The sequence below is a fragment of the Dromiciops gliroides genome, chromosome 2 (genome assembly GCF_019393635.1).
Source record: "Dromiciops gliroides isolate mDroGli1 chromosome 2, mDroGli1.pri, whole genome shotgun sequence".
Lineage (NCBI taxonomy): Eukaryota > Metazoa > Chordata > Mammalia > Microbiotheria > Microbiotheriidae > Dromiciops > Dromiciops gliroides.
This window is the reverse complement of record NC_057862.1, coordinates 195656049-195678330: the sequence shown is the minus strand read 5'-3', so window position 1 is coordinate 195678330 and position 22282 is coordinate 195656049. Positions and strand designations below refer to the sequence as shown.

At 36.9% G+C, this 22282-nt stretch overlaps 1 protein-coding gene across 3 annotated transcripts in view; it reads right to left on the bottom strand.

The window, feature by feature from the left end:
* Nucleotides 1-22282, bottom strand: part of CTDSPL2 (CTD small phosphatase like 2) — a 104334-nt gene that overhangs the window by 48347 nt on the left and 33705 nt on the right. For 2 of the 3 annotated variants that reach the window (XM_043986805.1, XM_043986803.1), the window contains exons 2-3: nt 6980-7099; nt 2838-3047 (exon numbers count right to left, since the gene is read on the bottom strand). In XM_043986805.1, the coding sequence (XP_043842740.1) occupies nt 2838-3023 (186 nt within the window). In that variant the 5' untranslated portion in view covers nt 3024-3047; nt 6980-7099. The remainder of the gene's footprint in view (nt 1-2837; nt 3048-6979; nt 7100-22282) is intronic. The other variant, XM_043986804.1, reaches the window with a different exon arrangement.

The window sequence follows — 22282 nt, the reverse complement described above, 5'->3', positions numbered from 1 at the left end:
GTTAAATGATTCTTGTTCATAAACAAAAGAGAAAATCATAGAATCTAATAAAATTTACAGATGATGTAATTTAATACACTCAACAGTGGGATAAAAGCTAGTAAGATGAAATTTAAAAGGGATGAATGTTTGATCAAAAAAATTATCAGAGAACAAGATAAAGAAAAACTCTGTCTTAACAGTGGCTTAATAACAATGAGAAAAAGACTTTGGAACTTTGGTTGACCAAACTGCAAATTAATAGGAGCCAGAATATGACACAGAAATTAAAAAGCTTACAAGATTTTAGTGCTCATTAGTCAGGTTACACCCAAGCTAGTGTGTTCACTTCTGGGTGCCACGTTTTAAAGAGGGACACCAACGGAGCACAAGATGTTAGGAAAAGGGTTAACAATATGATGATGTGTCTATGTCCTAGTCTGTTCCTTAGGACTAATTGTAGGTTTTTATTAAGCATATTTTAACATGTGCAAGGGAAGGCTGAAGGCCCAACATGTTAGAGACAACCAAAGTGAGGGTTAACAGGAGAATACAAGTATAGGGAAATGATCAGGAAAAAGGAAGACTTTCCTTATACTCCCACCTTCCCCTGCTCCAAAGTTGTTAGTGCTCTCCCTTCTTAAACATCATGTATGATTTTAGTTATATAAATCATACTATTTTTCTTTCTTTTTGTATCCCCAGTGCTTTGCACATAGCGGGTTGTTTAATAAACTCTTAAAGAACTGGATAATAATTCTATCAAGTCTGAACCACTGAACACAGAAGGCTATAACCAGATATCGGTTAATCAGAATGGAAGTTGGGGAGAAGGAAGGTTGACAGACTTTACATCAAGGGTTCTGGGGCCAAAGCAGGAGAAAAAAGATGTGAATCATAGTTGTTCAAGAGGATGCCCACAGACAGCACATCCAGGTCACACTACCATTCCTACTCAATAAGTGGGGATGAAAAAATAAAAAAAGAAAAGAAAAGAAAAAGAAAAAAAAATAAGTGGGGATGCCTGGAATCTTCCATACCAGGATAGCTGTCCTCTTCATAGTGGACTTTTTATTTCAGATGGGCAATTAATCCTAGAGCCCTCTTTACCACAGGCTAATGCTAAATAAATAAATGTCTGACTCAATAAGTGGGGAAGTTTTCAGTGGGCAAATATAAATAATTGATAGAGATAATTAAGGGAAAATATGGCTTATAAAGCATTTACACGAAGATATACAGGTCAAGGAAAGGTGTAAATAGGAGGAGTATTATGCCTTACAACCTTATGATATTCCAACATATTATATAATAAACATTTGAAAAACTTGCCCAAAATGTTTAACTTGGAGAAAAGAAAACCAAGAGGACACATAACAAAGTCACTTAAACACATGAATTTCTGTCCTGTAAAATCTTAAATTTTAATTTCTCTAAATCCAGAAGGTAGAACACCAGATGACAGTTTTAGGAAAGCAGGTTTTGGATTGAGGTAAAGGAGAGCTTCCTAAAAATTAGAGCTGTTCAACAGAGGGAATAGGTTACTTAATAAAGTAGTAATTTTGGGGGGCAGCTAGGTGGTGCAGTGGATCAAGCACTGGCCCTGTATTCAGGAGGACCTGAGTTCAAACCTGGCCTCAGACACTTGACACTTAATTAGCTGTGTGACCCTGGGCAAGTCACTTAACCCTCATTGCCCCACCAAAAAAAACCAAAAAACCCCCCACACAAAACAAACAAAAACCACAAAACAAAACAAAAAAACCCCACCCAGAAATAAAATAGTAATTTTTTATATCACTAGAAGTATTCAAGCATAGACTGGAAACATATACTGTATTTACTGGGTGGGAACTGAGCTAAGATCACTTCCAATAGTAAAATCATGTAAAAAATGCTACAAAACAAGAAGATGGCACTTGGCCAAGTTGTTAAAAATTGAACACAATAATGGCTACCAACCTCTGTTCCATTTAAGAACTTTAATATTTTGTTGTCCCATATCTTTGAAACAGAAGTCCACTGGTAGCCAAAAAAAAATTATACAGAAGGTCCAATATTAGAAAAAGTTCATAAAAAGCACATTTCCAAGTCCAGAAATCATGGAGTACTAGTCTAAGAGTCTTTAATTCCAATTCTACTACTAAATAATTGAGAAACCCTGAGTAAGTCACTTAATTTCTACATGCCTAAGTTTCCTGTCTGTAAAATGAAAGCATTAGATTTCATGCTCTCTATGGTTGCATATACATACATATACAAAAAACCACACACACTTGCACATATGTATCTTGTTACAAAAAAATCTGTTTCTAAAAATAATTCAGTAAATTCTCTTCTCCATGTTTTTCACTTAAAATAGCTTCTCAGTATAACAGAAAAAAAACCACAATATACCTGAAATAAGACAAATATAACTTCCTTAACACAAGCATGGCAACAAGCCATCGCACAGAAGCACCCACCCACCCACCCCAAAAGAAAGCATACCTTTATTGGGAAAAGGGAAACTGAAAAGCTACTTTCATAGAAAAAAAGAGGAAAATAATTAAGAAATTTCCTGTTACTCATATTATTGAAGACTTTAAGGTTAAGGCAACAGAAAGAGTTTATTTAAAAGACTATTTCACTTGAATTCTTATTAAGTGCTTCAAACCTGATAGTAATTAAAATAAATTTCAATGACTGTGAAGCAAAAATAAAAATTCTTTAATTTGTGCTATAACAAAATTTAATCTATAATACTATTAACAAGTCATGCATGAATTCCATGCTGTTACCTAAAGCTGTATAAACAGTGTTATTCTGCTCATATTTTCTGCATTTTTACCATTGTAAGTTAAGACCTGAAATCATACCTTGGGTGTGCTTCCCTTAATGAATTTTTTAATTGATGATAACAAGCCGGTTTCATTCTTCTGTGTTTTTTCTACTCCTGCAGGTAAACTATCTTCAATCTCTGAATGTTTCCTCTTTGCCTTGACTGCACGTTGTGTATGAATTTTATTTGACTGCTGAGAAGCTTTCCGAGTTCTCAGCCTCATCTTTTATGGGTGCCACATGTAAAACTATAGAGGGGGGGAAAAAAGAAAAGTACAGGTTATTAACATTAAGAACAATCTATTTGAAATTCACAGTAGTTAAATGTCATTAAGTCTGATTTGGTTAAATTATGATGCCAAAGAATATCACTGCAATGAAAATCTGAGTAACAGATACAATCCCAGCTCCCTATCACTTATTTCAAGCAATATTTAAGTAGCGAAGCAAAAGAATTTATGATCACTCTTTGTGGTTCAGTGTAAAGGTCATTGGCTTTTGAAGGGTATTAACTATGCTTAACTCAGGTAATGCTATCTCTTAAAATGGCATACTGCTAATATCTGAAACATACTGAAACAAAAATAGGACATTATTAAGTAAAGGATTTCTTTAAAACATATTACTATCAAAGATGGGATGCAATTATGTAGGAGATGACCAGTTTTCCAGTGAATCACAAATTTGCTTGTCTGACTATATTCTAGAGCCAAATCTACTATGCCTTAACATATAAAAATAATTTCCAGAACAGAGGTTGTTAACCTTCTTTGTGTCAGGGACCCTTTTGATAATCTGGGGCAAACTATGGACCCCTTCTCAGAATAATGCTTTTAAATGCATAGGATTTACAAAGATAAATCAGTCATACTGAAATAGTTAGGAAAGTATTTCTCTAAAAATTCATAAATCGGAGATTAAGAACCTCTGTCCTAGGGACCACAGAAAAAAATAAGCTAAAAAGTCTTGCATATATTCATGAGGGCAGTTTTTAGAAGGGAGATAGCATATAGTATAGTCAAGCAGACTAGCTAAATCTGCTTCAAAGAACAAATATATATTAACGGTCAATTAGCAGAACAGCAGGTACAGGATTATGTAGTCATAGGACCAGAGATCTAGAACTGGAAGACACTTCAGAAACTTTCTAGACCAATCTCTCCTCATTTCACAGATGAGAAAAATGACCCCCAGTGAGGTTAAGTGACTTGCCCAAGGTCACAAAGGTAGTAAATATTAAAGGTAGGATATGAATCCAGGTCCTCTGACTCCAGGACTCCAGAGTCAATGTTCATTTTACTGTACCATGCTATGTGTATGCCTTTCTCCAACTCCCTGGCTTGTAGTCTCTAAACTATAGAGGGTGCTTCTTCTCCTTAAAAAAAAAAAAGATAAAACACATAATTCAAACCTCCGCTTCTCCAACCTGACTTCAAAAACTACTGTACAGGTGTTTAGGAGGACTACTGAGATAACTAGGTGATGGGAAATTTAACTAATCTTAACCAAGTACCAAAAGAGAATAAACTGGCAAAGAAGGTGCTCTGTCAACCTCTAGACTTGAAGGAAATAAAGTGTTGAAACTCAAATATCAAAACAGATTAAGGTAAGGTTTTAGTTACCTTCAGTTATTCTATCTACAAAGAGGGTCAAAATGTGGGTAACTTTATAGGGTGACAAAGGCCCTGGTTATAACAAGTCTCTGTTCAGGTAGTGGAATTGAGAGCAGAAGAAGATAATCATTACTAAAGGGGAAATCCCTGCTCTGGCACATCACTGCTAAGAGCTGGTAGACCAAAAGAACCCTTAGTATTTCCTTATTAGGATATATAGGGTACTCAGGGAAAAGCTCTGGGTACCCTGCAAGAACATCAGCCTAGGAAGACTATAGCTGAGGACAGCAGCAAGGTCCTAAGCACAAGAGCAGGAGCCACCCCACAATTTTTAGAACTTTCATGTGGAAACAAGGCCAGTAGACTGTTGCTTTAAGAGTATCCCATTAAAGACTTCCATGAGAAAATTCTTCAAGCTAGAACTGTTATACTAGGGAAAACTCCATCAGGGTTACTGAAATTTGCTTGTTAGAAAATACAGTTACCATTTACTTTAACAAAAAAAACTTTCCATGTGATACATTGTGGCCAATGACTAAATACAAGTGAGGAATTGATACCAGCCCACAAGTCTGTGCACCATTAAAGAGTTTCCACAAGTTTCAGGGTGGAGGTTAGAGCCTAAAGAAGCATGACCTCCTCTATTTCTCCAATAAAGTAATAACTAAGGTCCTTAGTGCCAGGGGCATCTGAGCTAACATGGGGTTGTACATATTTACAGATTTTGCTATGAAGGGGAAGCAACAATGGACTAGGAATCAAGAACCCTTGGTTTATTTAGTTCCAGTTCTTTCATTAGTTATTAGTACTCTAAGTCACTTGCCTCAGTTTCCTCACCTGTAAAATGGTGAAACTACTACTTCTGAGGTAAGCAGAACAAGAACCAAGAAAGGATGGACTAAAATCCTAAAAAGAACTTTGAAAAGTGCAAAGCCTATGCAAGTAATCAGCACTTCATATTCAGGAAGGTTTCATAGAAAGGGGAGATTATTAAGGAAGTTCGAAAATAGTATACATATATACAAATGCCAACTCTTCTCAATATGTCTGAGCTCCTGGGGCAAAAAAACCTTAACAAGGTTTATGATTTCAATAAACCAAGCAGGAAGTCAGAAAAGCTATAGTTCTGTTAATTATACAAAATACAAATGAAGAAAATTAGAGAGTTTCATGTATATAACAAAATTTTCACTTCAACTGTAACTCATAGGCCCCCCAAAAGGCACATCCAAAAATCCTTTCTAGACTACTATTTTTCTCTTATCTGAATCCCAGCTCAGTGCCAAATGATCAGATTATATAACTGTGTTATAACCTCTCCACACAAAGCAGCCATCAACTCTTCATGTTACTATCAGCTCCAAAGGGATTTATGTTATTTTAAATTTCTTAATTAAAAAAAAAACAGTTCTAGTTAGACTCTTGAATGTTGGCCTACAATCCCTGGTAAGTTTTTTATTGATGAGCTGGATAACAACTTTGCTTAGGGTAGGTTGTATTGGGGGGGGGGGGAGAAACATGGTGGGTTTTTTTAATGATGCCCCCCCATTTCTACTTTTTACTACATCATTATTTACTATTTTTATTAATTCTAGATATATATAGTTTTTATCTTTTACTAACTGGTCTAGACTCTAATCTTATATCATGGCAGGAGGTGACATGGTTTATTAATTTAAAAGATTTTCTTACAATAATGTCTGTAAAAAGATAATTTGAACAACAAGGAATTTCATAGCCTTTTGGGAAAAACTAACATTGGGTCACAAATTAACCATGCACTAAAAGGGTCAAATTTTTTAAGCTCCTATTAAGTAGCCAGAAGTCAGTGTTCACTTAACTGTCTAAGAGATGCTTAATTTTAGTTATCAAATCTTCTATTTGCACCCTCAGAAATAACTAGAAATGATGGCCAAACTCAGCTAATATTTTTATGATTCTATAACTGTTAGAACAGATTTAATTTTATCTTTAAAATACATATTTTATTTATTTCTCCAACTACAGGTCATACTCCTAAAATGGCATGTCTTTTAAAGAAAAAAATATTTAGTTATATAATGTAAAACAAATCCAATCTTAGGTTTTTATAAAAGCTAGATTTGAGGGAAAAGGACAGCTTATATTCACACTAACACAGTAACTAAAGTAGTTTAAAATTTTTGTCATCTGCAGTTAAAAATAATTTAGGATTTTGGCTGTTATTTTGTTGTTGTTGAAGGGTAGGGCACAGATCTGTGATTTCATTGTGAGGAAACTCCTTCCAATATAGATCTGCAAATGCTCTATAATTTATAATCTTACAGATCTGCCTGGACCACTGATAAGTTAAATGAGTTGGCCCCTGTCATACAGATCATATGTGTCAGAAGCAAGGACTTTAACCCAGATTTTCCTGAATTCAAGGCTAGCTTTCTATTTACTACACCAGGCTGCCTCTCATAAGGGCTTGTTATTGGAGAAAAATACCCTGACAATCAAAGTAGTTTTAAGTAAACGTGTTTTGGGTGGCTATTATCCACCTAATACATGTGACAAAAATATTCCCCCAAATATCCATGATTAACCTGTTGAATTGGAGATGGTTCACCTCCCAATGACTTCACATGTATCTGCTTCAATCAGCTTTGGTAAATAAAATAACCAAGTCATCCCGCTCAGATTTCTGATGCAGCTGCAAGAGTAATCTGAAAAAATAGCAAAATAAGTCACTGCTTTAAAATATACAGTGTTTACCTCCTAAAATAAAATCCTAAATCTATCAATTGGTTACAAAGAATACATATCAAAATTACATCAAAAAAGATTCTAGTTTCCAATGAAAAAATTGATAAATTGAACCTGTCCTTATGATTTTATGTCAACATAATTTAAATAAAATCCATCCTGGATAGCCCATACATGAACTTTTAGAATAAACAAAGTAGTCAAAATGTAAACTATAAATAAACATGTACAGATGTACACAATCTATATATGTGAAAATATCACAAGTAATCCCCACTTTTCAATCTCAATACTCTAGAACTTAAAAGGCATATTTTACTTGTCTTCAATCAGTTATTTCATGATTTCTATAGCAGTGACAGGATATCTTATTTAAAAATTTAAAACTCTAAGGTGTATCTCCAAATAATGAAACACCCCTTAATGAAGTAGTTTGACTATCCTAACAAACCTCAAGGGCGTGACTGTATTAGACAGCCCTTAAGTATTTGGGGATAGCAAAGAAATGAAGACAAAGGACAGACCAGATTCAAGAAAACCCATGGCTCTTCAAGTCTTCACAACTTGAGGCCTCCAAAGTTTTAGATCTTTTTTTAGGTCACTTTTTTTTTTAAGTGAGGCAATTGGGGTTAAGTGACTTGTCCAGGGTCACACAGCTAGTAAGTGTTAAGTGTCTGAGGCCGGATTTGAACTCAGGTACTCCTGACTCCAGGGCCAGTGCTCTATCCACTGAGCCACCTAGCTGTCCCTAGGTCACTTTTAAGTAACAGGAATTTGCATTCAAATGGCAATTTATGATTTATCCAGCACTTTTATAATTTTTGTAAGATTGACTGGAATTTTAAATGAAACTATAAGGATAGAATGATTCTGGAAAATCTATAAGAAAAGTTTAACCTGTAGGAGAGAGGATTTAGAAGCCATTGCATTTGTCTTCAAATATTTAAAGGGCTTTCACATAAGAAAAGAGATGAAACTTGTTCTTGCCTTGGGAGATTCAAACTTTCCTAAAAATAAAGAGCTGTTAGGAGAATAGACTGCCTAACAGGGCAATGTGTTCATTATAATCATTGTAGGTCTTCAAGTGGAAGTTGGGAGTCTACTTGTCAGGGATCCTTGTCAAGGTTGGACTAGTTGACCTCTGAAATCTCTTCCAACTCTGATTTTGTAGCCAGTTCTCCAAATTGTCTTTTCTTTTGCTTTAAAGGAACTATTGAAAAATTTAAAAAACAAACAACAAAAACCACCCAAAAAAGCACTTCTGGTCTATAATCAACTAGCAAAATGATACAAACAATTCTTAAGAGGAAGCACACACTGTTAATAAATGAAAAAGTTCAACCTCACTAATAGAGATAGGGAATTAAGTGAATTGAGGCATAAACCCAATCCTTATCAAATTGGCCAAAATAAAGAAAAGCAATAAGCCACTATTGGGAATGTTAACTATAAATGTTAACAAAAACAAGAAGAGATCTCTGTTCAAAGATTTCCACAGCAATATAATTTTTAATCGCAAAATAGTAGAATCAATCTAACTATCCAAAAGCTAGAAAATTATTTTTAAAACTGCAGGGCATTAATGAAATGGAATACTATAATGCAACTAAGATAAGTATTAGGAATACACCAAAATGTTGGAAATACTTTTATAAATAATGCAAAGTGAGAAAACCAAGTAAAAGGTACATGTGAATTATGAACATGAAATAGGACAAATCTAGGGGAGTAAAGTGATAAAGATGCCAGAGACTGAGGCAGTGACAGATATTATGGCATTTTATGCACTGGGATTAATTTAAATGTAAATAACTATGAAGTGTGCTTAGTTTTATTGATGTTTAATATTTGCTTTAAAAATATAATGGCTAATATATATATACACACACATGTATATATGTATAGATATATATAAAATGGCTAGTGCAAATACTCCTTTATTATCATAGACTCTAAGAGATAACCAGGATTTCAAAGGTAATCTAGTCCAACAAGGCTCAAGGAGTTACCACTCCTCTTAGAAGCCTTTATCCCCAAGCCTACTCCTTACTATTTGTTAGTATCCCCTCCTCCTTCACCTTCCCTTACACTATACTGATGGGCATGTTGTGTCACTTCAATAGAAAGCAAGATCCTTGAGGGCAAGAAACTATCCCATTCTGTCTATGTCAGTGCCAAGCATACTGTTTTACACATAGTGGGCACATAAATGTTCATTAAACTGAATCCTCTGGAATCAAGACAATATGCAAAAAAATACTATTAATTTTTATTAGCACTCGTACTTAACTGTAGGTCTAACTTATGATAGAGTAGATCTGTGAACCTCATGTGATTGCACATATTATGTAGGGTAAAATGGGGACCTTTAAAGGTACATATGGGGGGGGCAGCTAGGTGGCACAGTGGATAAAGCATCAGCCCTGGATTCAGGAGTATCTGAGTTCAAATCCAGCCTCAGACACTTGACACTTACTAGCTGTGTGACCCTGAGCAACTCACTTAACCCCCATTGCGCCATCCCACCCCCCCAAAAGGGTACATATGTCATACATTTATGCTCATTTTACAGGATTTGAAATAGTAATTTTATAAATTTTAGATACATATAGCTTTTGTTTTCCAATGAAATCTTACACATATCATAACATAGAGGTTACCTTGCGATCTAGATGATCACACTAGCAGAGCACAAACTCTGGTAGGTGCTACTCCAGCCAAAAAGATGGAGCATAGGCTTAAAATGGACCAACCTCGCAAAGCACAGAGAAGTTTATTACCAGAAGGTTGGTTATGAAGTGATTAATTATTTTAACCAAAGCAACTCATAAAGACTACCATTTAAAATACTAAAAGGGTGTTGTTGTCTATTGGTTAAAGAATAACCCTCATTTTATGATTAAAGTATTGTTTTCATATCTTTGCTTTTTTTGACATCTTTTTTGTCCATGTGTGCTTTATTTGATGTCAATTTCTTGGTTAGGAATACAACCTGCAATTATAATCATTCCTAAGGGAAAATATGATCTGCTATAAAACATGGTTTGTAGCAACATAATGCTACAAACAGTATGAACTGGCTACATATGGATGACTTATTTTTAGGGTACCAGATTTATATAAGTATGACCTAGACTGGTATTAGTTTGCATTCACTTAGCACATATCAACTGTTAGTCCAAAATGGTATCAGATAGCAGGAAGGAACTAGGCTAAGAATATCACTTGACATATATATTTGACAAGGCAGAAAATATACGGATAAATGAATTAGTTATATGCCTCATAATTCACAGTTATCTACTAAAAGTACATTTGGGGTTAAAATTTAAAAGGCTAAAGTTTCAAAGGAATAATAGAGAAGGCCCAAGAAATTAGAATTAATTGGGTGCAATGCGTGAACAGAGAATTACTGCTGTACAGTGCAGAATGAAGTAACAGGGAAGCTGAAAACCATTTGAAAGATATACAGAGGAATAAAATGACACCAAACTGCAAGCTTAGTCTGGCTGTGACATGGAGAACAGACTGAAGGGGAGGAGTGGAAGTGAGAGAAGCCTCTAAGAGATAACGACTTCCTTATCACTGAAAGTTTTCTATCAGTACCTGGTTTACCACTTGTTAAAAATGTTATAGACACAGGTTTTACTAGGTGATCTAAAGTTCATTCTAGGCAGTCAATAAGCATTTATTAAATGCTGTGGCACTGTGCTAAGTGCTGGGTGTATAAAAAGGAGCAAAAGACAGTCCCTGTTCTCAAGAAGCTCACAATCCAATGGAAAAGACTATATATATATATATATATACATACACACATATGTATGTATGTATATATATGTGTATACACACACACACACAAACAAGCTATATACACAATAAATAAGAAGGAAGGCACTAGAATTAAGAGTGGTTAGAAAGGAATCTGAATGATAAAGATATGAGGAACAAGGGAGAAGAGACAACTTACAACCAATGGCCTCAATTTTTTTTGGTAAAATATGAGGCAAAGTTTTCAGTTGAGAGGGTGGAAGTAGGAGAACTGGGGAGGGTGGGAGTTAGGACAAATAAAAGATTTTGGAAGAGAAGCTGTGGAGAATGGGATACTGAGCTGATAAGGGAGGTGTATTAAGATTGTCTATCAACAATGAAGGCCTACTAGTCGAAATTGTCTGACGTGAATTTGTACTGGATTCAGAATGGTTGTGTGATTTTCTCCACCTTCATTCAACAGCATGTATGGAGGAGCAAAGGAGGTGGATGGTGGAAGGGATCCAAGGCTGAGGCTTGGCTGGGTGTTAGTTAACTGGCAATATGATAAGAGATGAAGGGATTTGAGAGATGATGGCATAGAAGTGAACTGGCTCACGATGAGGAAAGGAGGAGTGTGACTAATGGAGGAATGATGGCCTTGGAGAGAGCTGAGGGACCAAGGGATTGGAGGTCATGGTGTAGATGAAAGTAAGGTTTGGTAAAGGAAAGAAAAGGGAGAAGTGGAAGGTAATAAGATAAGGAAATGTCATAGTTTTTTAACATGGAAGTGGTATATGTGTGGGTGATGGAAAAATCAAACTTATCTTTGTGTTTGACTGAACTGAGGTGGAGGAGTAAATCATGGAAACCGAGTAAACTGAAGACCTGAGAGGTTAGGATACTTGAGGGAGAGTCAATATGTATGCTGAAGTCCTCTAGAATGAGGGCAGGAATTAAGGAATAAAGAAAATTGTGAGCCATGTACTGAACTCACCAAGAAAAGAATACTGATTAGGGGCAGCTAGGTGGCACAGTGGATAAAGCACGGGCCCTGGATTCAGGAAGAGGACCTGAATTCAAATTTGACCTCAGACACTTGACACTCACAAGCTGTGTGACCTCCGGCAAGTCACTTAACCCTCATTGCCCCGCCGCCCCCACCCCCCCAAAGAAAGAAATGATGATGCTGATGGTTCCAGAAAAACCTGGGTAGACTTAATATGAACTCACGTAAAGTGAAGCAATCAGGACCAGGAAAACATTGTACATAGTAACTTTTTCTTTTTTTAAATTTTTAGTTCTTTCCCTCCCTCCGCACCTTCATTCATCAAGAAGGCAAGTAGGGGCGGCTAGGTGGCGCAGTGGATAAAGCACAGGCCCAGGATACAGAAGTACCTGAGTTCAAATCCGGCCTCAGACACTTGACACTTACTAGCTGTGTGACCCTGGGCAAGTCACTTAACCCCCATTGCCCCACAAAAACAAACAAACCAAAAAAAAAAAGGGGGGGGGCAAGTAACAAGTCATTAAATGTATATGGTCAATAATGCAAAATATTCCTATATGAGCAATTCTGCAAAAAATAAATAATAAAAAGCAAGAAACATAAAGAAAATGAAAAAAGTATGCTTCAGTCTGAACTCAGTTTTATAAGTTGTCTCTTTGGACGTGGACAGCACTTTTAAATCACTGCACTTTTGGAACTGTTTTATATCATACTGATCAGAGTGGCAAAGTCTTTCACAATTGATAATCTCAACTCTGGATTCTGTTTTATTTTGTTTTGGCAATGCGGCTAATATGGAAATGTTTTATTTTAATTATACATGACTATACATGTATAATGAGCATCATGTTGCTTGCCTTCTCAATGTGTGGGATGGGGCAAGAGGGAGAGAATTTGGGACTCAAAATTTTAAAAAATGATAGTTAAGAAAAAAGAAAAAAAGTTGAGAGAATCAAGACAAGAAAGTCCTACAGAAGAGAGAATTGAGAACAGAGTAGTCAATAATACATTAAGATGTCAAGAAGGGCATAAATGGAAGCCTTTGGCTGTTTTAAGGCATGTACTGAGATATGAACTGGGCTGTTATTTTAAAACAATCTTACAGATAAACATTTTCCAGTCCAAAGCATTTTTTCTAGGCTTTATGGCTTAGGTTAATGGACAAAATAAAGGCAACATTATTTCTCATTTCAAACAAAAAAGTAAACGGCTGCTTAGCAGCATTTAAATACTTGAGCTGCATGAAAGTGGACCCAGGTTTTGCTTTGCCTTAAAAGTTTTTAAGTCAATCATAAAATGTTTAACGAGAGCTTTTCATAGCCAAGGGAGCACCATGCTGGGTGAAGATGATTCTCTAAAAGACAGATTCAGGACACCAAGCATAAGAATCCAGGGATTTAGGATCCTGCTATCTACTTCTTTCATATTGACTGAGGAAAGCTTAATTCTTTGTTAACCTGGATTTGAGGCAAATTCAATTCAACCAACATTAATTGCCTACTATGTGCCAGGCATCATACTAAAAAGTGGGGAATACAAATACAAAAAAGAATAACAGTTCCTACCTACACAGAGCTTGCAATAAAATGGGGACAACACACAAAAGAAAGCTAAAAAGGAATGGGGAGGAAGAAAGAAGAGATAAAAGAGAAGAGCTTGGTAGAAGGACCAAAGAAATCCAAAATGCATTATTAGTGTTCCACATCTCCAACATTTACCATTTCCCTTTTTTGTCATAATAGCTGATCTGACTGGAATGAGGTGGTTCTCTAATCAAGACACTAACGCATTGTTGATGGACTTGTGAATTAATACAACCATTCTGGAGGACAATTTGGAAAACTGTGCATACCCTTTGACCCAGCAATACTAGTACTAGGTCTATATCCCAAAGAAATCATAAAAAAGGTCCCACATGTACAAAAATATTTATGGCTGCACTTTTTGTGGTGGTAAAGAATTGGAAATTATGGGGATGCTCATTAGTTGGGGAATGGCTGAACAAGTTGTGGTATATGAATTTATGTAATGGAATACTACTGTGTGACAAGAAATGATGAGTAGGCAGATTTCAAAAAACCTGGAAAGACTTACATGAACTGATGCTGAGTAAAGTGAGCAAAAACAGGAGAACATTGTACACAGTAACATCAACATTGTGTGATAATCAACTGTGACAGACTTTGCTCTTCTCAGCAATACAATGATCCAAGACAATTCCAAAAGTCTCATGATGGAAAAGGCTCTCCTCATCTAGAAAATTAACTACGGAGTCTGAAAGCAGATTGAAGCATACTAGTCTCACTTTTGTTGTTTTTTTGTTTTGTATCTTCTTTCTTGTGTTTTTTCCCTTTTGTTCTGATTCTTCTCTCACAACATGACGAATGTGGAAATATGTTCAACATGACTGTACTGTGTAACCTATATCAGATTGCTTGCTGTCTTGGGAAGGGGGGAAGGAGAAAAATTTGCAACTCATTCTTACAAAAATGAATGTTTAAAACTATCTTTATATGTATCTAGAAAAAATAAAATGCTATTAAAAAAACCTAACCAAGTAACATACTCCTTGGAAATTAGATCTGACAAAATAGAAATCAACGTATCCAAGATAAAATAAAAAATGTGAAAACAAACTGAAAAGAAAAGCAGAAGAAAATATAAGATACCTCTCATATAAAAAACAACTGATTTGGAAAACATGTCAAGAAGAATCTAAGAATCAGTGGACTATCATAACAAAAAAGAGCCTGGACATCATATATAATGAAATCTTTCCAGAGATCTATTAGAACCAGAAGGCAAAGTAAAAATAGAATCCAGCAGTCATTACCTGAAAGAAAACACAAAATGAAAGTTTTAGGGAACATCATAGCTAAAGCCCAGAGCTTCCAGGTCAAAGAAAAAATATTGCAAGCAGCTAGTCAGCCAGAAAGTTCAAATTCTAAGGAGTCACAGCTGAGATCACACAAAATTTGGCAACTACCACATAATGAAAAGAGCTTAGACTATGATATTCTAAAAGGCAAAAGATAAAGTTATACTACCAAGAATGACTTGTGAAAAATTATGACTTTCAGTGAAACAGAATGCTAAGATTTCTAAACATTCCTGATAGAAAGACCAGATAAGTACTAAGAAATGTCAACCGAGGAATCAAGAAAAACATACAAAAGTAAAATATATTTGTACAATTGGAAAGGACTATATATGGATCTACTCAGCACAGCAATAGCCCATCTTGCTCCAAAGCGGTCAACTATGACCCTCAATATCCCAGTAGCTGTGTCAAAGGGACCCGCAGTTGGCTGTGATCTTGGCACCACTTATTCCTGTGTAGGAATCTCCTAACATAGTAAAGTGAAGGTCGTGGCTAGTGACCAAGGAAACAGGACCACCCTATGCTGTGTTGGCTTCACCAACACAGAACCTTTAATCAGTAATGCTTTAAAGAATCAAGCTGCAATGACTCAACATAGTCTTTTATGCCAACTGTCTGATTGGTTGTGGATCTGATAATGAAATTATACAGTCAGACATGAAGTTAATGGCTAACGATGCAGGCAGGCCTAAGGTCTAAGTGGAATACAAAGGGGAGATTGTCACAAATGCTGGTGTCACAGTACCCACCTATGTCAATGATTCCCAACATCAGGCCACCAAAGATGCTAGAGCCATTGCTGGTCTCAATGTGCTCTGAGTCATCAATGAACCTGCTATTGCTAATGCAGCTAACGCGGCTGCTAATGCTTATGGCTTAGACAAAATGGTTGATGCTGAGAGAAATGTGAAGATCTTTGACCTTGGAGGAGAGGTACTTTTGATGTCTCCATTTTTACCACTGAAAGATGGCATCTTTGAAGTCAAGTGCACAGCTGGGCACACCCACCTGGGGAGGACTTTGACAACCACATAGGCAACCACTTCGAGTGAAAGCACAAGAAGGACATCAGCAAGAACAAGAAGGCAGTCCATTGTCTGCAGAGTGCTTGTAAAATCCACTCTCTTCTAGTACCCATGCCAGTACTGAGATTGACTTCTTCTATGAAGGTATTAACTTCTATACCTCTATTACCCATGCTCATTTTGAAGAACTGAATGCTGACCTCTTTTGTGGCACACTGGTCCTGTGGGAAAGGTCCTAGAGATGCTAAGCTAGAGAAATCAGATTCATGACATTGTCCTGGTGAGTGACTGCATTTGGATCTCCCAAATCCAGAAGATTCTTCAGGACTTCTTCAATGGCAAGGAGTTCTGCAAAAGTATCAATCCAGGGGCAGCTAGGTGGCATAGTGGATAGAGCACTGGCCCTGGAGTCAGGAGGATCTGAGTTCAAATCCGGTCTCAGACACTTAACACTTACTAGCTGTGTGACCCTGGGCAAGTCACTTAACCCCTATTGCCTCACTAAAAAAAAAGAAGAAGAAGAGTATCAATCCTGATGAGGTTGTTGCTTATGGTGCAGCTGTACAGCCTGCCATCTTGTCTGGAGAGAAATCTGAGAATATGCAGGATTTGCTCCTGTAGGAAAACACTCTTCTTTCCCTAGGAACTGAAACTGCTGGTGGAGTTATGGAAGTTCTGATCAAATGTAGTATCACCACCCTCACCAAGAAGATAGATCTTTACCATCTAACTCAGGCAACCAGCCTGGTGTGCTTATTCAGGTTTATGAAGGTGAGAGAGTGTTGACAAAGGATAACAAACTGCTTGTCAAGTTTGAGGTCACTCCTGCCCTCAAGAGTGCTCCTTAGATTGAACTAACATTTGACACTAATGGAAATGTCATCCTCAATATTTCTACTGTGCATAAGAGCACAATATGGAGAATAAGATCACCATCACCAATGACAAAGTTTGTCTGAGCAAAGAAGACATTGAGTGTACGGTCTAGGAGGCTGAGAAATAAAAGCTGAAGATAAGAAGCAGAAAGACAGTGTGTCTTCCAACGAATTATCTTAGATTTTATGCTTTCAACATGAAAGCCACTGTAGATGATAAGAAACCCAAGGCAAACAGACAAACAAAAGATACTTGACAAATATACTGAAATAATCAACTGGCTGGATAAAAACCAGATTGCTGGGGGCAGCTAGGGGGCGCAGTGGATAAAGCACCGGCCCTGGAGTCAGGAGTACCTGTGTTCAAATATGGCCTCAGACACTTGACACTTACTAGCTGTGTGACCCTGGGCAAGTCACTTAACCCCCATTGCCCCGCAAAACAAACAAACAAAAACAAAAAAACCAGATTGCTAAAGAAGGAAGAATCTGAGCATCAGCAGGAAAAAATTGAAGAAGGTCTGTAACCCTATCATCACTAAGCTGTACCAGAGTGCAGGGGGTATGCCAGGTGTGTTCCCAGGAGGGTAGAACAGTCCCAACTGGAGGGAGGTGTTTCTTCTGGATCCACCACTTAAGAAGATGACTAAATGTCGCAGAAGAAAGAGCATTCCACACAGCTTTCCAAAAACTGAAGGACTCAAATCTGTAGCCAAGGCAGTAGCAGTTTAAAAGTAACATCTAAAGCTACTGTGTAAATCTGGGCATTCTGAATACTTGAATGTGTGCAGAGGGAGAGAAGTGAAGAATATTACATTTTATCAGTACTGTAAACAAATGAAAATGCAACTCTTGTGCAGGAGAACAAAATCTATTTAAAATTGGCATCATAAGAAAAAGAAAAAAGAACTGCATAAAGTATTTACATTACAATAGGGAGAGAAGGAATAATTTTCCTTTAGGAATTCTATTATCATCAAAGGTAAAGGGGGTTAAATAAGACAGCAGGCCCAAGGACCCTTCTGTTCATGTGTCAATGATCTTAAAAGAAGAAAAGGGAAGGAAAAAGGAATATACAATAGAACTAAGAGAAAAGGGGAAGGAAACTTACAATCTCACATAATCTTGATGAGAAAGAATAAGGAAATGTGGGAGCACATGAATTGAATCTCACCTTCATCTGAACTGGTCAAAGGGGGATAGAATAAACATAAAATTTGGTGTAGAAATACATGCAACTCAAGTAAATAGGAGGGAACTAACTGGCAGAGAGAAGGAATAAACGAGGAGAATCAGAAGGGGAAAGTCAAAAGTAAAACAAACTATAACCTTAAAAAGTGGATTGTATAGCAAGTTCAAAAGGAAAAAAAGGATGGAACCTCTGGTGCCTAAGCAAAAGGAAGAGAGGAGAGGCAGAGGAGTAGAAGCAGACCATATCAAGTTTAGATTACTACAACCTTGCACACTGTTTCTGATTCACCATCCTTTTCTTCTTTGTAAATAAAGAACATAACTATAACTGAAAGACACTGACCCACCTATAAATCAGAAAGAGATTAACAGAATAGATTAGAAGCCAGAATCCAACAACAACTGTTTTCAAGAAACATGCTTGAAGCAAACATTTAAACAGTAAAAAGGGTTTGAGCAAAATTTTTTATTATGCTTATGAACTACAAAAAAACCAAACCAAACAAACACAAAAACCAAAAACACCACCCCCCAACCCTATAATCTCAAGGCCAAAGCAAAACCAGAAATGGCTAAAATGGTTAAAAGAGACATACAGGGAAATTATGTTTAAACACACAAGAGACAACAAATTAACAGTAATTATATACATATATATATGTGTGTGCATATATATGTATATGTATATTCACATTCAAAGTAGGATAGCATTTATTTATTTATTTTTATTTTAGTGAGGCAATTGGGGTTAAGTGACTTGCCCAGGGTCACACAGCTAGCAAGTGTCTGAGGCCGGATTTGAACTCAGGTACTCCTGACTCCAGGGCCAGTGCTCTATCCACTGCGCCAGCTAGCTGCCCCTGTAGGATAGCATTTAAATACTTAAATTGAAAGTTAAATGAGTTGTAGAGAGAAGTAGACAGTAAAAATGTAATAACAGTCTGAGTGATCTTAATGTATCCCTTTCAGGCATAGATAAATCTACACCTCCCCCCCCCCCATAGGAAGGAAGGGGAGGGCCAGAGAGAAGACATGAATAGTTTTTTTGAAGATATGATAGATTCCTGGATATTATGAAATAGGAATAGAAAGGGGTTTACATACTTCTCAGCTATGCAAAGTATGACTTTACCAAAATTGACCATGTATTAGGGGATGAAAATTTCAGACACAGAAAGACAGAAATTTTAAACACATCCTTTACTGACATGATAAAAATTATATTTAGTAATGGGCCATTGAAGAAATGATAAAAAAAAAAGAATTGGTGAGTCATAAATCATAGAAACAATCATTTCATCGAAGAAAGTAACAATGAGACAACATACCAATATTTGTATATTGTGGCCAAAGTAGTACTTAGGAGAATTTATAAACTCTTTCATCAATAAAAGAGCAAGAAAAGGTCAACGAACTAGATATGTCATTAAAGACCAAAATGGAAATTATGAAAACAAAGGTTAATAAAATTGCAATTTTAAAAAAATTGAAGGGGCAGCTAGGTGGCGCAGTGGATAGAGCACCCGCCCTGGAGTCAGGAGTACCTGAGTTCAAATCTGGCCTCAGACACTTAACACTCACTAGCTGTGTGACCCTGGGCAAGTCACTTAACCCCAATTGCCTCACTAAAAAAACAAACAAGCAAACAAAAAAAATTGAAATAAAAAAAATAACATCTACCACTCAATCAAATCTTGATAGTTGTTGTCTAAAGATCTCCAGGACACTCCCCTTTCTTCCTCAATGAGCTCAGTACCTGGCTCACAATCTTTCTCTCCAAACACCCTAACCTCCCCTCCCACTTCTTCAACTTACTCATTTTCCAAGACTTACCCTTCCACCCAAGCTCAAACACAAAGACAGTCATACTTTTGATCTTGCCATCACCCATGAATGCACTATCCCCATGTTCATGAGCTCTGAAATTCCTTTATCTGATCCCAATCCACTAGGTTTTCACTTTCTCTGCTTTCCTACACTTTGTCTATACCATGACCTCCAATCCCTTGACCCCTCAAGTTCTTTTCCAGGCAGGTCATCCCCTCCCATGTACTAGCCACACTCCTTTCCCCAACTTGAGCCCTTGGTAAACCAGTTCAATATACACTGACCTTATCTCTAAAGTCTCTTCTCCCCTTATATCATTGGTTGTGCCCTGCCAAAACTCAGCCCTTTGTTACTCCCATCATCTGTTACCTCTGCTCTTAGACAAGTGCTGCTGACTGAAGATCAAAAAAAATTATCTAACTGATCTGACTAGGTACACTACAAATTTATATCACAGAACCTCAAATGGGCACTCAACGATGCTTCTCAATTTTTTTATACCTTCCTAATTAACTCACTAATTCACTCATCAGAGGCTCTTCCAAACCTTTTCATCCCTCAAACATCACATGCCCCAATCCGTTAGCTGAAAACCTTGCCTCCTATTTTACTGAAAAAACTAAAGCCATTCACTTATAGTTTCCTCTCTACTCCTCTCCCCATACCACTCCTTATCTCACATCACTCAAATGTCTTCTGCTACTAACTCCTTCATTCATCTTACATGACGTGGCACTTCTTGTCAAAGTCAACATCTCTACATGCCCAAGTGATCTCATTCTATCCTATTTCTTCAGCTTGCCCCGTGTCATTTGTCTTCAATCTTTCCCAGTCCATTAGCTGCTTCCCTATTGCCTACAAACACGTCCCTGTCTTCCCCAACCTCAAAAAGACCCTTGATCCACCCATCTACCTCTAGCTATCATTTTATATCTCTTCTCCTTTTCCTGGCTAAACTCCCTGAGAAACCCCTCCCTATGATTATTGCCTCCACTTCTCTCACTCTCTGGCTTTAGTCCTTATCATTCAACCAAAACTGTTCTAACATTAACAATGATCTTTAATAGCCAAACGCAATGGTCTCCTAAATATACCCCCTTCCCCTTTCTCTAATGCTGCCACCACCCAGACCCAGTGCTTCATCTTCTTATGCCCGGGCTATTGTTAGTAGATCTGCATGCCCTGAGTCTCTTTCCACTCCAGTCTATTTTCCATACAATTATCAAAATGAACTTCATAAAGCATAGATCTGACCATTTCACCCTACCTCCCCCCACCCTGCCCTCATTCAATAAACTCCTATATGGTCCCCCTAATACTAGCAGGATCAAATACAAAATTACTCTATGTATCATGCAAAGTCCTTCATAACATACTCCTCCTCTCCCCACACCTTTCCAGTCTTCTTATACCTTATACATATCCCCACATACCCTTAAAATCCAGTTATAATGGCCTCTTTGCTTTACCTTCAACAAGACACCCAATCTTTCAACTCTGGGCATTTTCCCTTACTGCCTCCATGCCTTTCCTCCCTCCTGGCTTCTTTCAAAACCAGCTAAAATCCCATTTTCTACAGGAAGGTTTTGCCAATCCCTCTTAATTCTTGTGCCTTCCCTTTGTTAATTATTTCCTAGTTCTCCTCCGTGTAGCTTGTTTGTATATATTTGTTGGCATACTGTGTCTTTCATTACATTGCAAGTTCCTCTAGGGCAGAGCCTATCCTTTCTTTGTATCCCTTGTGCTTAGAACAGTGCCTAGCACATTGTAGGTGTTTAATAAAAGTTTATTGACTGATAAATAAAATTAAGACTTTTTTGGACTAAAAAAATTAGTTAATTTCAAAAAAGAAAGCAGAAAATCAATATGAAAAGTAAAGAATTGAAAATAAAGGAAAATCATAAAACTATTTTGTTTTCAACTACATACCAATATATATCATCAAAACAATTTAATGAAATGGAAGATTATTTATATAAATATTAAAATGTCTAGGTCAATTAAACAAGAAATGAAGGATTATGAATGCAATGGAATATTATTGTACCTTAAGAAATAATGAACAGGGGGCAGCTAAGTGGCGCAGTGGATAAAGCACTGGCCCTGGATTCAGGAGGACCTGAGTTCAAATTCAGCCTCAGACACTTGACACTTACTAGCTGTGTGACCCTGGGAAAGTCACTTAACCTTCATTGCCCAGCACCCCCCCCCAAAGTAACGAAAAGGACAATTTTGGAAGATTTGTATAGCTCGATGAATAATGAAGTGAGCAGAACCAAGAGAACAATTTATACAACAAGACTGAAACACTTAACTCTGATCAATTCAGTGTTCATCCATAATTTCACAGCACCGATGATGAAACATACTGTGCATCTCCTGAAGGGGAGGTGGAACTCAAGATACAGAATGAGACAGGCATTTAAAAAAAAATGACCAATATGGTAAATTTTTTTTTGTTTGACTATGCATATTTGCTAGGAAGGTTTTCTTTTTTCTTATTGCAATCAACGGAGTGAGGGAGTTGTAAAAGGCAAAAAAAGTAAATGCTTGCTAATTGAAAAAAAAGTTCACAAGAAAGATTATGG